The 16,152-nt window shown below is 37.7% G+C and overlaps 1 protein-coding gene across 8 annotated transcripts in view; it reads left to right on the top strand.

The window, feature by feature from the left end:
• The window catches only part of Arhgef9 (Cdc42 guanine nucleotide exchange factor (GEF) 9), a 193,543-nt gene that overhangs the window by 153,499 nt on the left and 23,892 nt on the right, over positions 1-16,152 (top strand). For all 8 annotated transcript variants that reach the window (XM_013502875.1, XM_013502878.1, XM_005401553.2 and 5 more), the window contains one exon: positions 1,979-2,110. In XM_013502875.1, the coding sequence (XP_013358329.1) occupies positions 1,979-2,110 (132 nt within the window). The remainder of the gene's footprint in view (positions 1-1,978; positions 2,111-16,152) is intronic.

Below are 16,152 nucleotides of genomic sequence, written 5' to 3'. Positions count from 1 at the left end.
ATGTGCTAATTTAAATAATTTTAATGGCACCTAAATAAGATTAGTAATGTTATTGTCACTATTAAGGATAAGGAAACTGAGACACAATGATGATAATTAAGTTGTTCAAAGTCAGTCAGTTTTGTGAGCATAGTGGTGTATTTTTTTCAGAACATTTTTGCTTAGTGTTACATATGGTGAGTACTTGCGTGGTACACTAGAACCAGACAATACTCAGTAATCCTCCTAGTCTGATCATCCTAAGTTTAGCAAGTGGTACCTTTAAAAGTCATCTTTTTTTTTTTTTTTTTTAATACTGAGAATTGAACTCAGGACCTTGCTCTTGCCAGGCAGGCACTGTGCCACTGAGCTATATCCCCTTGCCATCTTTTTATAGCATTGACCACCTTTTATTCCTTCCTTTTAATCCTAAATGCTACATCTTCCTCACCTGCATCAGGGTGTGGTGTGGTGGACTGGTTCCACTCTTAGCTTTCCATCCCTCCAGTGGTAAAGCCCTGCACAGCTCTCTGGCCCTAAGGGCAGTCCTGTCCCTGCCTCAGACCTCCAGGGCTTCTGTGCTAGTTTGTCAGCCCCTTCTGGAGAATTACTTACCTAGATTTTGTCTAATCTTTAGATTAAACCTGGAGCCTGGAATTGAAACATTATTTCTGAGCTTCTTTCAAATTCTGTTATTGCAATATCATTCTATTGAGCTCCCCCTTTCCTTTTCAGTCGTTAGACTAGAAAAATAGTATACTCAAGAGCACCATTTCCAGATGCCCTTTTATTTGACATACTACCCTACTTAGGCTGTTTGCCTCTGATTATTTCTGGGGAGATGCAGCACTCTCTGTCTCTAACTTTGTATTGAATCTTTGTTTGTAAGGCTGACATATTAGTGTCAGAATATCAGAGCTGAAACTCAAAAAGATCATTCTCATATCCCTCATTTAACAACAGGGAAAACTGAGACCTAGAAAAAAGAAGTGACTAGCCTTAGAGTGACTTTTTGGACTAGAGATGACATAATGCAAGATAAGGAGTTGAGAATACACTTTGGAGCTGCAGAGACTAGAGCTGGGTTTTAGATCTGTAGCTAACTGTGTGGGTGATCCTGGCTTATCACTTGACCTCTCTGTGCTTGGAACTATAAAATGGGAGCAAGAATACCTGCCTCCCAAGGCTATTGTGAAGACCAGATGAGGTAGAGTGAAAGTATCTAGCACAATGTCTGACCTATACAGGTGTTAAAGTAACATTAATTCAGCATCCTGGGCCGCTGTCATTTTCCCTCTTCACATAGGCCCTAGGACACTCACTCCGGCTTTAGTGTGGTTGCCTTGTAGTCCATGATTTCTGAGCAAATCTGTGTTCATCTCTTCCACTTATATGTACTCTCCTTTAAGACAAGGACGAAGGCTGAATTGGCATCTGACAGATACTCCCAGCATACCTGTGATCTCATAGAGTTTACATAAGCAAGGAAGGAGAGCTTTTAAACAATATAGAATTTAATTATCTGGGAGTCAAGTATCTTGATGCTGCACTTTTAAAAAATCAGATTATGTAGCAAAGAAAAGAAGTGGTTAAAGGCTCTCTGAATAAAAGACCAAGGAAGCATGTGGTAGGGAAGTGTCTTATTTAGTCAATAAATTTTAATGAACTATGGGTGGAAAAGAAAAAAAATTACAAGAAAATTCCTGGATCCTCTTTCAGTCTTTATCATCTGTTTTCTTGCCCTCCCCAGTTCCCTTCTACTCATCTGGAAAGCAGAGACTTTTACTGCATGAAGCTATGACAGTCCAGAGTCTTGGACAATCCTGGGCTGTGGGCTTATTTGGCCTCAAAATTGTAAAGCCTTTTAAGGATTCTTGGGAGTTACTGCCTCCCTCCTTCTCCACCAGGCCTTTGCTGGCCCCCTGCCACCCTAGTGTATGCTTGGCCTTAGACCGTCCCTCTTGCCTGGCTGCCTCTCACTATCATGTGTCCTTTGCAGGGTGAGGATATCCTAGACAGGAGCTCAGAGCTGATCTACACTGGGGAGATGGCCTGGATCTACCAGCCCTACGGCCGCAACCAGCAACGGGTCTTCTTCCTGTTTGACCACCAGATGGTTCTCTGCAAGAAGGTAACCCTGCCCTCTTCTTCCCTGAGGGAAATGGGCGCCTCATGGGGCACCAGCCTCATCATCCCTAGGCTCCCAGTGAAGTAGATACACTTGCTGAGGATAAAACAGACAGAAGATTGGCAGCAGTTCCACATCAGGAGCACTGATGTAGCATGAATATTATAGGCAACAAATGATGAAACTGTGAAGGTGGCACATGTTGTCTTAGTATCTTGTTTTACCTTTGCCCTCATGATTTTCATGCTACTCCTTCCCACTCCCTTCACCCAGAACTGACAGCCAGCTTGTTTCCACCAGCTATTAAAAATACTATAATATTTCTATACCATTTGGTAGACAGTAGCTTCCTGCATGTCTCTCATTCCCTTTCTAATATCTCTGGTTACATGGCCTCTCCCTGCCCTAGGAACTGACAAGGGCTTACGGAACAGGTAGGTATCTTTGTGATGCAGGATTTTCTCCACGCCACTACTCATTTCCTACACAAGGTACACCAGTCCCCTGCAACTCCCAGCTGTGTTCTTCCCCATTCTCCCTTCTCTATAATGCATTTGAAGAGAGGTCTTGTACTTGTCACTGACCGTTGGGTTGTCTATAAATGTTGGCTTCTTGGAGTTTTCTCCTTGGTGAGGAGGAGTAGCATAAACACTTAGCATGAATCCCTTGAGGGATCCTGATGGAATACTGTTTCCCTCTATCCCTTTCTCAGGAGAGGAAATTTAGACCAATTTTGTCTCTAGGGACTCTCTGTGAAGAATTTGGAGCCAGCGAAAGTAAAAGATGGAGAAACCAAAGAATACTTCAAGTGACTTTCTCAATTTGCTGTCATCCCCTTATCCTGACTCTATAATTCAGTTCCTTTTTCCTCTCCCTCATCCATTAGTGAATGCATCTGAAGAAGAATGCTAAGTCAAGATACACCATGTTAAACAGTTATTTTTTTCTGGATTGGAACATGGAGCACACAGTTGCTTTGAACTCCCTGGTGTGTGTGTGTGTGTATGTGTGTGTGTGTGTGTGTGTGTGTGTGTGTATTGTGTATACTGTACAAAAATGATTATCCATTTGACTTTGACAGTAGGTTGAGGGAACAAATTAAGCTTAGATTGATACTGCCCCAGCATTTGGCAATAAGCTCTGAGTGCCATTTCTGGAACCAATATCTAACTGGTTAATGAGGACAATAACTACCTCAGTCTGGAGCTGACTCTGTCATTTTTTTTTTTTTTTTTTTGGTACGGGGAGTCGAACTCAGGACCTTGCGCTTACCAGGCAGGAGTTTGTGCCGCTGAGCTACATCCCGGCCCAGGAGCTGACTCTGGAGGAGAAAAAACTTGTATAAATCTCAGCAAAATAACAATATACTTTTTCAATTCCTCCAGCTCTTCCCAGATCTTCCATACAATCAAAAGTTAGAACTTTTGAAGGTTAATTTAGGAAATAATCAGCATATCAGCCATGCTACCAACAAGCATGTACCCATCTTTCCCTTTAAAATATGTTAATACAGTAATTAGTCACAGAGTTAGTAAAGAATTAAAAACTTCAATTTTTAAGCCTATGTTAATCTGGGCATCAGGAAAGCCTGTAGTTATTCTAAGTAAAATGTAAAACTGAGTTCTGTAAAGCAGTAGCTCTAAAACACAGGGCCACGACCTAGATGCAAAGCAGTGAGGCGGGGGCTAAGAATAAAGAGACTGAAACAAAATGAATGATAGGGTCAGTTTAGCAGCCAAGGAACAATGAAAATAGAATGATCAGTCAACTCTAAACCAGCTAGTAGGAACCAGGGATTAGGAAAAAACTAGAAGTCAATGGAGAATTAGTAGAGTCCAAAAAGCCAAACTGTTGGCATGGGATAAATAGGCAACAAGAATGACAAAAACAAGAGAAACATTATGACAGTCATAGCTGCATTCACATGAGAACTTTCATCGAGTGAGAACTTTAAGCCTTATCCCCCAGAGCAAAGCCAGTCTAGAGTCTAGTGTATATAGGTTGCTAACTCCACCTATGTGGGTCGTTGTTAACTGGTTTCCTAGAGAATGAGCAGCGACAGCTTATTTTTACAAAGGGCATTAAAACTGTCTGATGTTGGTGTTGAGGCCACAGTTGCAGATTTTCATTTGATATCTGTAACAGTCCTTTCTACTTGTCAAATGGGTTAAATTTGAAAAATGATCATATAGTGAAAAAAAGTTATGCACAGAGACAAAATATTTTGTTTGTCAAGTTATTTAAGGACCTCTTGCCATTACTATAGAAAACTATCTTCTTAAAATAGAGCTGAGAGAAATAGATGAAGCTTCCTGAAGATAAAGATTCCTTTGACAAAGGAAAGGAAGGGCTGGTACTACAGTGAGGTGAGTCCTTAAGGCTTCACTTCACTCCACTCACATCAGGATCACAAATTATGTGGACTCCCAAAAACTCGGTAATTTTTTACAAGGAAGAAAGAGGGTAAAAGAAGCTAAACTATTGAATGTGACTACCTTAAGCTTTCTGAATGAGCTAATGTTTCAAAAGGGGGAAATAAAGGCCCCTAGCAAGTGGTTACATAAACAGTGCTTTACATATTATATTTAACAAGACTGACAAAAAGAGCTTCATGAGTCTTAGAATGAATCAAAATTAGTTTTCAAAGTGTTCAAGACAATTTTGAAGATCTATTCAAATAACAGAAAAATAATAAGTGATAATCTGACAGTCCCCTACCTGAGCAGATGGTTTAGTGTTAGAACACAAATTCTTTTGCTGTCAAGGCAAAGAGAGGATAAATCTGACTAAAAGACAATAGAAGCACAAAAGATCTGAGGTTATAATAAAGCACATTAGTACTCTGAATTATGTTTTAAGTCCCTACTCTGTACCAGCCAGATCTGCCTTTATGAGGTTTGTTATCTAACAAAAATTAAGTATGGTGTAATTTTCAAATAATCATGTCTGAGCATTTAACTCTTACATGTCCTCAGTGGAATTGCTATGGTAAACTTGGGAGAATTATGGGTCCCCTGAAATCTATGAGAGCACTATAGATGGGAAAATGTACCCATTTTCAAAGCATAAACTAATATATTTCTGGAAAATATAGACTGACAATAAAATAATGAACCAGCATTTATTAAGTGCCTCTGTGAATCTATTCTAAGAACTTTACATTCATTAACTTAATTTAATCCTCACAACAAATCTGTCATTAGGCACTATGGTTTTTTCCATTTTCAAGATACGTAAAGTCAAATACAGAGGAGTCATTTAGTTTTCCCAAGGAATATTGACCGATAAATGATCAAGCCAGGAAACGAATCCAGTCAAAGTTACTTTCTAGATTGCACACTGGAAACTTCTATGTCATTACTGCCATTGAACTTATGAGAATTCTATAACCAATTATTAAACAATTTGTGAACATTTAGAAAGAGATGCAGTGACCATGTTGAGTTAGCATTGATTTCCTAAAAGCAAATTATGTCCCACAAAGCATCATTTCTTATTTTTGCTAGTAATTAGACTAGTTGATGGAAAGACTGAAGGGAATAGAGAATATTTGGATTTCATTCTGGCATTTCAGACTCTCCCAGGATTTCATTGCAGAGAAAAGAAATGTGAAGTAGTAGATGAAGCATTAACTTTACACTTAGATAATTCTGGGTGCAAATCGCTATTCCAGTACGTACTGTGTTATTTGAAGCAAGTGACTTTTAATTTCCTATGCTTTCATTATATCATTCATAAAATGGCGAGGATACCTTACAGATGGGTTGCAAAAAATAAGTGAAATCTGCTGCAGTTTATTACTATGGCATTGCACAAAGGATGAGAGATTACTCGGAGTCCATGTCCAATTGAAACTTCAGGAAGGCCCAGAGGGACTGCCCTTAACTGAGACTCTTCAGTACGAGTTTCATAAAGACAGCCCTGAACTGAAGCTTCTGTGGCTTTTTATTGAAAGAACCAGGAAGCAAGGATAAAGATAAAAAAGAAGAATGTGTGTGCAGGAAATCACGTAGGCTTCAGGGAAAGGACAGGGGAAGTTCAGAGTAGTCTGTTACATGACCAATTTTAGGATCAATCTAAGTAATAAATCACAGTATGTGGAGGACGAGGGCCTCCCCATAGAGCATTCATTCCTTAAGGCAATGTGTTTGGATCCTACTTGGATTTGTACCCCTGGTAGGCTGGTTTTTAATCTCTAACCATGCATTCTTTGATGTTCAGGGCTTGTGGCTCCAAAAGCCCTTATCTCTGCACATCCATCTCACACATAATTCTGGCCAATGTCCCCATAGAAATCAATGAAAATAAAATACCTGTTAGAGTATCTGGCATTTAATAGTTGTTCATTAGTCTTAATCTTCCCCTGTCTCCATTAAAAAATAGTCTTGTAAGGTACTGAAGTTCTCATCACTAATTGTACCCAAATATGGGCTACAAGATTCCTTGCCAGGGACAATATATGAGACATTGAAATACTCTATCCAATCTCTTTTCCAGTTCATGTGGTCCAATTGATAAATTTCTCTTACTTCCCAGTCAGGTATACAAAAAACGGTCCATTTTATACATCAGAAGTTGAAATTGAATAAGCCTGTCATAACAGTTTGAACAGCTTGTAAAGTTTGTAGCTTGTTTCTGTGTGAGGTTGTGTGCGTGTGTGTGTGTGTGTATGTGTGAAGGCGCTTTTAAAATGTCAATTTTAGTATATGGGAAAACATCAGTGGTGTATAATTATGTGACCCCCTTCTTTAACTTCTGCTGTGCATTCTCCTGTTACTTTTCTTTTGAAAAATCAAGACAACCTTTTTGTTCTCCTTATCCTTTGTGCTGGCTGTCTCAGTGCCTTGTTATTTTGTTTTGCACATTTTACTATATTCTTCCTGATATGAATATTTTGAAATTGTTTTGATGGTTTGGGAGTACTTCCTCCCTTTTCTTTTTTCCCTTAGACAATGCACTGTGAATAGGAGTATATCCTCTTTTTCCCTAGCACCCATTGAGTTCCCACAACACAATATTTGCCCCAAACAGACATTTTTCTGCCTCTTCTGCCCTCAGTTTTGCCAGTCTGGACATGCTCCCTTCTCCCCTGTGTCACAACTGCCCTATATTTCTGCTGATTTCACCATATTCTGAGAAACAATAATTAAATAGCATGTAACAATGTTGTACAGTGCATATTCAGGGAAATTTTCGCATTTATACCGTTTCTCTTTGCACCAAAGGGTCAGAGTTGGAAGATAAACTATTTGGAACAACTCCCAAATACAACAGTAGCAATAACAAATGGTAATGGCACAGAAAAAAGGTAGAAATTTGAAATCAGAATACCTAGGTACTAGATTGTAACTCTTACTAATTTATATAAATGTAGGCCACTTGTTTAACTTTGTCTTTGTTTTTCTCACTGTCAAATCAAGCGGATAATACTACTCATCTCAGAAAGCTATGAAAAAGAACCACCTGAGCTAGAACACAGTGGTGAAATATAATCTTAAGAGCATGGGTAAATAGGACCAGACTAGGGCCCTTCAGCCCTACTTCTCCCAAGGGCCATCTAACACTGGCCAAACTCACTATGCCTATAAGTATCTACTCGTTTGCAAAATAGAATCATAACAGTATCTACGAGGAAAGAAGATTCTGAGCATTAAATGAGACAATGCAGGTGTAATGCTTGGCACATAGTAAGTATTTTGAATGTGTTAACTATATGCAGTGATACTGATCATTATTTCAGTAAATTTGTATTAGAAGGCGGAATAGTACTTTGGTTAAACAAAGGCACAGATGTTGGAGTCTTATACCACAGACTCACCAAAGTTCAACTGTCCTGCATAGTATCTCTTATTCCTGGATCAGTTTCTCTTTTTTCGGTAATTTATTTTTTAATTTTTTTTAAGAGAATAAAAACTAATAAAATAACATAAGAAACAACACAGAATTTCACTGAACAAGGTGATAGGAATTTTACTGTGGTTGTTTTGTTGCATATAGTTGTCTTTAAGTTAGTTGATCATATAGCCAGATATAAGCATGCAAAATTGGTCAAAAAATTAAAAAGAAAAAATTAAGCATTAACAGTTCCTTTCAATAAACCAATAGAAATCAGGAGTACAATTATCCCAGCTATCCTTGTATGTACATATATATTTTTCCATTTTACTTTCTTTCTTTTCTCCTTTCACTTGTCCCAGTTGTTCCTTCCTTTTGAGCAGTTTCTTTTCCTTTAACAATATCTGTTGTACTTTTTGGATTTTATTTACTCTTTTTCAGGGTCTTGCACTAGGGAGACAAGACAATGTTTACATGAGTCTGATTTATTTCACATATGAGTATCATCTCTAGTTGCATTCATTTACCTATAAAAGCATCAAAATTATTTTTTAATAGCTGAGTAATACTCCATTGTATAAAAGTACCACAATTTTTTAATGCATTCCTCAGTTGATGTTCATTTGGCTTGTTTTTAGCTATGACAGATTATACTGCTAACACCATGGGTGCACATGTATCTCTCTGCTGTGTTGGTTTCAGTTCTTCTGGAAAAATAACAGCAAAGGGAATAGCTGGGTTAAGTGAGACCTTTAATCCTAGTTTTTTGAGAAATCTCCATACAGATTTTCACAGTGGTTTCACCAGGCTACACTCCCACTAACAGTGGAGAAGTGTTCCTTTTTCCCCACAGCCCTTCCAACATTTGTTATTGGTTGATTTCTTAATGATAGCCATTCTTGCTGGGGTGAAATGGAATCTCCGCGTTGTTTTAATTTGCATTATTCCAATGACCAACGATGTTGAACATTTTTTCATATATTTATTTGCCACTTGTATTTCTTCGTCTGAGAAGTATGTATTCATCTCAGATGCCCATTCTTTTTTGTCTTTTTGAAACAGGATCTCACTATGCAGTTCAGGCTTGCCTTCAGGTCACATTGTAGCTCAGGCTGGTCTGGAACTTGCAATGATCCTCCTGCTTCAGCCTTGTGAGTGCTGGGACTGAAGGCATGTGCCACCACACCCAGCCAGATGCCGATTTTTTGATTTGGTCTTTGAAGTTTGGGTCCTGATATTTTTTAAAAGTTCTTCATATGTTCTAGATAGAAGTTCTTTGTCCGAGGCACAGTTGGCTAAAATTTTTTCCCAATTTGTGGGTTTTCTTTTTACTCTGTTGGTGATTTCTTTTGATGTGCAAAAACTTTTCAATAAGATGAGCTCCAGGTTGTTGATTCTTTTAAGTATTTCCTATGCAGTTTGGTTTTTCTTCATGAAGTCCGCCTGGCCCTCTGTCTTCAATATTTCTTCCTACTTTTGCGTCCAGCAGATTGAGAGTTTCTGTTTTAATATTTAGATCTTTGATCCATTTTGACTTTATTTTAGTACATGATGATAGATTTGGGTGTTTTTTTTTTTATTGATATGGGTTTAATTTTAGTCGTCAACATGGGAAATGCCAGTATCCAACACCATTTATTGAAGAGGTTATCTTTCTTCCAGTGAATATGTTTGGCCCCTTTGTCAAAGAAAGGTGGCTGAGATTGTTTGTCATCAGGGCTGAATCCTCTAATTTGTTCCATTGATCTGCAGGTCTGGGTTATTTCTTGCCAGTACCATGCAGATTTTGTCACAGTAGTTTCATAGTGTAATTTAAAGTCAAGGATTGTGATCCTACCTGCCTTCCTTTGTTGCCCAGGTTTACTTCTATTATTTTAACTTTCTTCTTGTCCTGATGAATTTTAGGAATGTTTTGCCTAGATCTATAAACTATACTAATGGTATTTTACTTGGAATTGCATTGAATCTGTATAACAATTTTGGGAGAATGGCCATTATCATATCCATGAGCAAATAATATCTTTCCATTTTCAGAAATCCTCTTCAATCTCTTTTTCAGACTACTGTAATTTTCACTGTATAGAACTTTTACTTCCTTTCTTTGATTAATTCCTAAGTAACTGTTTTTTTTGGGTGCCATTGTGAAAGGTATGGTTGTAGAGGGTTGACTTTGTATCCACCTATGCTACTGAATTTTGTTATTAAATCTATAAGCCTTTTGGTGATTTGGGGGTCTTCTATGTAGAGTATCATCATCTGCAAATAGTGAGAATTTAACTTCTTCCTTTCCTATCCTTATTCCTTTTATTTCTCTCTCTTGTCTAATTGCTTTGGCTAATGCTTCCAGGACTATATTGAATAAGAGTGGTGACAGTGGGCATGCTTGTTTTGTTCTTGATTTTAAAGTGAAAGAAAGCTCTCAGTTTTTGTCCACTTACTATTATGTTGGCTGTTGGTTTGTCATCGATGGCTTTTATTAGAGTGAATTAAAAACCATCTATGCTGATTTTCTGTAGAGTTTTTATCATGAATGAGTGTTGGACTTTATCAGATGCTCTTGCTGCATCTATTCTGATGATCATGTGATTTTTGTCTTTGGTTCTATTGATATGGTGTATAACATTTATACATTTGCATATATTGAACCATCCCTGCATTCCTGGGATGAATCCCTCTTGGTCATGATGCGTAACCTTCTTGATGATTTGCTGCATTCTATTTGTTAGTGTTTTATTGAGAATTTTTGCTTCTGTGTTAATTAGGGAGATTGGCCTATACTTCTCTTTTTTAGTTGGGTTTTTCTCTGGTTTTGTTATCAGGGTAATATTTGCCTCCATGAATGAGTTATGGAGAATTGCTTCCCTTTCATTTTCATTAAAGAGTTTGAGAAGAATTGGCATTAAATCTTCTCCAAATTTCTTATAGAATTCAGCTGTGAATCCATCAGGATCTGGGCTTTTTGTTGTATTTTTTATTACATTTTCAATTTCATTCACTGATATTGTGTTATTCAATATTTTATATCTTTTTGATTCAATTTTGGTAATTAATATGTATCTAGGAATCTGTCAATTTCCTGTTTTTCATCTTATCAGAGTAAACATTTTGAAGTGGGTATTGATGCTCTTCTTAATTGCTACTTGATCTTTAGTGATTGCATTCTTTACATTCCTTCTTATATGAATTTGAGTTTTATCTCTCCTTTTTTTGATAAGGTTGGCTAGGAGTTTATCAACATCATTTATTCTTTCAAAGAACCAACTCTTCAATTCATTGATTCTCTGTATTGTTTTCTACATCTCAGTTGTGTTCATTTCTGCCCTAATCTTATAATTTTCTTGCTTGTTTGGGCTTTAGGCTTCACTTGTTCTTCTTTTTCTAGAAGCTTGAGGTTCAGTGTATTATTGTTTATTTGTGCTCATTCTGTTTTCCTGGTGCATGAATTCACAGCTATAAATTTCCCTCTGAGGACTGTTTTCATTGTATCCCAAAGGTTCTGGGAAATTGCATCTGAATTTTCATTTGATTTTAATATAGTCTAACTGCTTCTTTAAATTCATCTGTGACCCATTGGTTGTTCAGGAGGGTATTACTTAATTCCCACCTGTTTGAAGTATTTGCAGTTTCTTTTGTCAGTAATTTCCAGTTTCATTGCAGTATGGTCTGATAGTATGCATGGGATAATTACAATTCCTTTTCATTTACTTAAGCATGCTCTGTGTGCTAATATATGGTCTATTTTAGAGAATGTCCCATGTGCAGCTGAGAAGAATGTGTATTCTAATGTTTTTGGGTGGAACACTCTGTAAAGGTCTACTATGTCCATTTGTTCACAAGTTTGGTTTAGTTCTGTTATTTCTTTGCTGATTTTTTGTCTCATTGATCTATTTGTTCATGACAATGGAGTGTTAAAGTTCCCTGTTATGACTGTGTTACTGCCTATCTGATTTTTCATGCCTGTTAAAATTTACCTCATATACTTGGGTGCTCCTGTATTTGGTACATATATATTTATGATTGTTGTCTCTTCCTCTTGCAGTTTTCCCCTAACATATAGTTAGACTATATGTAATGACCTTCTTTACCTCTTATGATCTTTCCTGGTTTGAAGTTAGTATTCATTGTGAAGAGAATCACTACCCCTTCTTTTTTCTGGGTTCCTGTGACATGGAGTATTGTTTTCCATTCTTTGACTTCCAATCTGTGAATTTCCTTTTGAGATAAATGTGTTTCTTGTATACAGCATATTGTTGGATTTTGTTTCTTGATACATTCTGCCAGTCTGCTTATTTTGATTGGTGAATTGACGCCATTTACATTAATGGTTGAAAATGGTATGCATTGGCTTGTTTTGTCATGTTATATTCTAGCTGTTGGTTCACTACTTTTCCCCTCTGTTTAATTGCTTGCTTTTCTTATAGTTCCTTTCTGTTGTTGTCCTTGAAATTGTCAGTTTTATCTCTTTCTAGAATATATTTCAGTAGCCTTTAGGGTTAGTTTGGTGGTCATGAATTTCTTCTGTTGTTTTGGTCATGAAGATATCTTTTTTCTCAATTAATTTTGAAGATTAGTTTTGCAGGGTACATCCATCAGCATTGGAAGTTGCTTTATTTCACGGCATGAAATACTTCACTCCAAGTTATTCTTGACTTGATAGTTGGGGTTGAGAAATATGCTCTGATTCTGATGGGCTTTCCTTTATACATGATCTGTTTCTTTTCTCTAACAGTTTTTAATATTCTGCTCTTTCCCTGAATTTCTGGATTCTTAATTTTTACATTTCTGGGTATAAATTTATTTTGGTTATGTCTAATTGGAGTTCTATATGCCTCACTTGATATATTTCAGATCTTTTTCCATGCTTGGGAAATTTTCGTCTTTTACTTCTATAGGTAATCTTTTTATGTCATTTGTGTTGACCCGTGCTGTTTCATTAACATTTATCAGTCTTATGTTGTTTTTGTTTGCATCATCTTTCAGCTTTTGATTTGTTATTTCCTGGTTCCTTGTTATTTTTAAGAGACCTTTCTTTTCAAACTGCTACCTGCAATACTATCTTCAAGGTCTGAACATCTATCTTCAGTTTTATTCAAGCAGTTTTGCCAGATTTCAGTGGAATTTTTAATTTTCTGGATATCTCTTTTCATTTGTTTCCTGTATTCTAAATCTTTCCTCCATTGTTCATTTGAGTTTTCAATCATTTTTCTATGCTTCTTTATTTATCTATGTCTTCTTTAGATGTGCTGAGCAGTTCTTTCATTATTATTTTGTGGGGGGGGCCTGGGAATTGAACTCACAAACTTGTACTTGCCAGGCAGGTGCTTGTGCTGCTGAGCTATATCCCCGGCCCATTATTATTGTCATTTTTTTTAACTTCAGGGACTATTTCAGATCTCATTTCTTCTATAGCCTTATGAATTTGTTTCCTTACTTCATTTGCTGTCATTTCCGAAATGTAGAAGGTAGAGGACTGAAATTAAGTTTTGCACCTTCATTTTTACATTTTCAAAGCTCCTGAATTTCACCAAGGCTCAGCTTTGCTCCTGCCATGGTTAGGAGGCAGAGTGTGGCTCATCGAGGTTCCCAAAGTTACCCAGGACTCAGAGTTGCTCCTGTAATGGTGAGAGGGGCAGTATGTGTCTCACCAATACTCCCGAATTTCACTGGGGCTGTGTTGCTATTGGTGGGGGGATGGAGTGTGACTCACTAAGGCTACTGAAGTTCCCTGGGGCTCTGTATCACTCCTGTGATGGAAGGGTGTTAGGAGGCAGCTCACTGAGGCTCCCATAGTTCACTGGGGCTTAGTGTCATTCTTGTGATGGTTCCTAGGTAAGTTTCTTAATTGCTGTATGTCTGTAATTCTTCATTAAATGGAAATATAACAGTGCCAACTTTGTAGTGTTTCATGAGAATTATTTAAATTAATAAATGCAAAACACTTAGGATAGGACCTCACTAATATATGCTATTTAAGTGTTTAGTGTTATTATTGTTATTATTTTGTTTTAAGTATTAAGAATGTATTGCATATACTGTAATATAGTAATGACCAATATAAATGCGGCCTTGGCTCCATGTGCTTTCTCCTAAAGGAAAAGTTGTAGTGTTCCAGAGCTCTCTAAAGTACAGGGAAGATAAAAAAGAAAAGCAGGCTGAAATCTAAAACATTTGTATTCTCCATATTACAGCATCCATCATTTTTACATAATGTCCTGTGATGTCTTTTTAGATCCTAGGAATAGCTGTTAAGGCCAAATTGAAATAGCTTAAAGCTTTTTAATGTATGCATTATCAGCACTGAGGGCCTGATCCTTGCTGGGACTAGGGCCTAGGTATGTGTCTACAGATTGTCAGGATCCTCTTGGTGAAACACTACTCCCCCCTTAATATTCTCCAACTTGCATAAATGGAAAAAGAAGGAAAGCTGAAATCTTATTAGAAATAATAATCTCATTAGGCAGGGAAGCTATGATGATCCAAATAGCATCTGCTTGGGGTACATACTTACCATGCCTCCATGAAGGCACTAAGAGTAGCATTAATAAGTAGCATGTGGCCATGCCAGTCCCAATAAGACCACAAGCAACCAGGTCATAAGAGGGCTTTGTTCCTTTGTCATACAGAAGACTATAGAAATCTCTGTGACAATCCCTGACTGGGACAAGACCAAAAAGTCAGAGTGGTCTACATAGTCTAAATAGTTGGACAAAAGAAATGGCTTAGAACAGCATGTTGATTTTATTGTCAAATGTATAGTGTATAAAGATTATCTTTGGAGAAGTGTAGCTATACCAGCTTGACCTGGAAAGTACAGTCAGAGGAGGCTTCTTTGGGACAGAAGAAAATTTGAATTTGACTTTGGAGCCTAGGAGAATTGAAATAGGAGATATGATCGGGACAGAAAGGGCACATTATAAAACAAAGTAGATCTGTGATTTTGGTGAGTGAGTGACAAAAATCACTTGCTAAATATCTTCATCCTGAAGAAGTATATAGTTTCCAGAGTAAGGTAGTATATAAATTGAAAAATATTCAGAGTTACTTATGCCTTGGCTTACTTTTACTCACAATATTTGAAAATGGCAAAGGAAGCCTGATGCTGGGGTAGCCAAGGATCAGAACTTATCTGTATTCCCTCTTTATATACACAAATGTTATGGCAAGAAAAAGAACAGCATGATAGTTATTTTTTATAAAGCAATTTGACAGTGCTTGTATTTCCCATTCTGGGGCTTTGAGATCAAAAGAGCTATGCTGATAATCCTTCAAGACAGCATTCTTCAGCCCTATTGAAAAGTCCAGTGTCTTCCACAGGGAAAAGAGTTAGGATTGGGAATGTGAGTGACCAAAGACAGATCCTTCACAGGTTTCCAAAATCTGAAAAGTAAGGCATGCCAGGCAATTCCAAAGAATGAGAATGGTTTAATCAAAATGTATTATGGAATCAGTGAGACCAGGCCAGGCAGCCCAGATGCAGCTGCACACATACATGAGGTTCGTGGAACAATCAGTGAGACCAAGGAAGGCAGCCGGAGTGCAGGTGCACACAGGTCTGCACCTGGCAGAGCAACTCAGTGAGTCCAGGCCAAGCATGGGTTCACACACGTCTGCAGGGAGCAAAGCAACAAGCAAGACTAGGCCAGGTCTTGACAGAGGTACATAGGTGTGACCAGCAAGACCCGCCCTGGCATGGGTACAAATGCAGGTCCAGACTAGGCCAGCAGTGTGGAAAAGTCTGAAGCAGCAATAAGCAGCCAGCAGTTAGTAAGTTAGGTGAACCAGCCTTGAGCTTCGGCACACAGACACACAGAATAGAAGCAGGTGGGTCTGCCATTCTATATCAAAGGGCTCTGGGGAACTCCACCAATAGAAGCCCAGCCCCAGCCCCCACATACAGAGGGAAGATCAGCTTCATACCCAGCACAAATCTCATGGCAAACTTGGCTGGAGTACACAGAACACTTCTGGGATCTATCTTGGACACTACCACAGAACTGTGTACACCAGAGGAATCTTGGTACTTTTATTCTCCCTTCTTTATCTTATTGACTATGCTGATCTTGTCTGATTGGGTTTTGTCTTGTTTTGTTTTATATTTTGAGGTCATTTCTTTTTTTGTTTCTTTTTTGCTCTTGTTCTTTTCTTATTCCTTTTTCTTTTCCTTCTGGTCTCTTTTATCCTTTTTTTTTTTTTTTTTTTTTTTTTTTTTT

Source organism: Chinchilla lanigera, unplaced genomic scaffold (assembly GCF_000276665.1).
Source record: "Chinchilla lanigera isolate Chin_1 unplaced genomic scaffold, ChiLan1.0 scaffold00074, whole genome shotgun sequence".
Lineage (NCBI taxonomy): Eukaryota > Metazoa > Chordata > Mammalia > Rodentia > Chinchillidae > Chinchilla > Chinchilla lanigera.
Note: the sequence above shows the minus strand (reverse complement) of the source record. Positions and strands in the feature narration are given on the sequence as shown.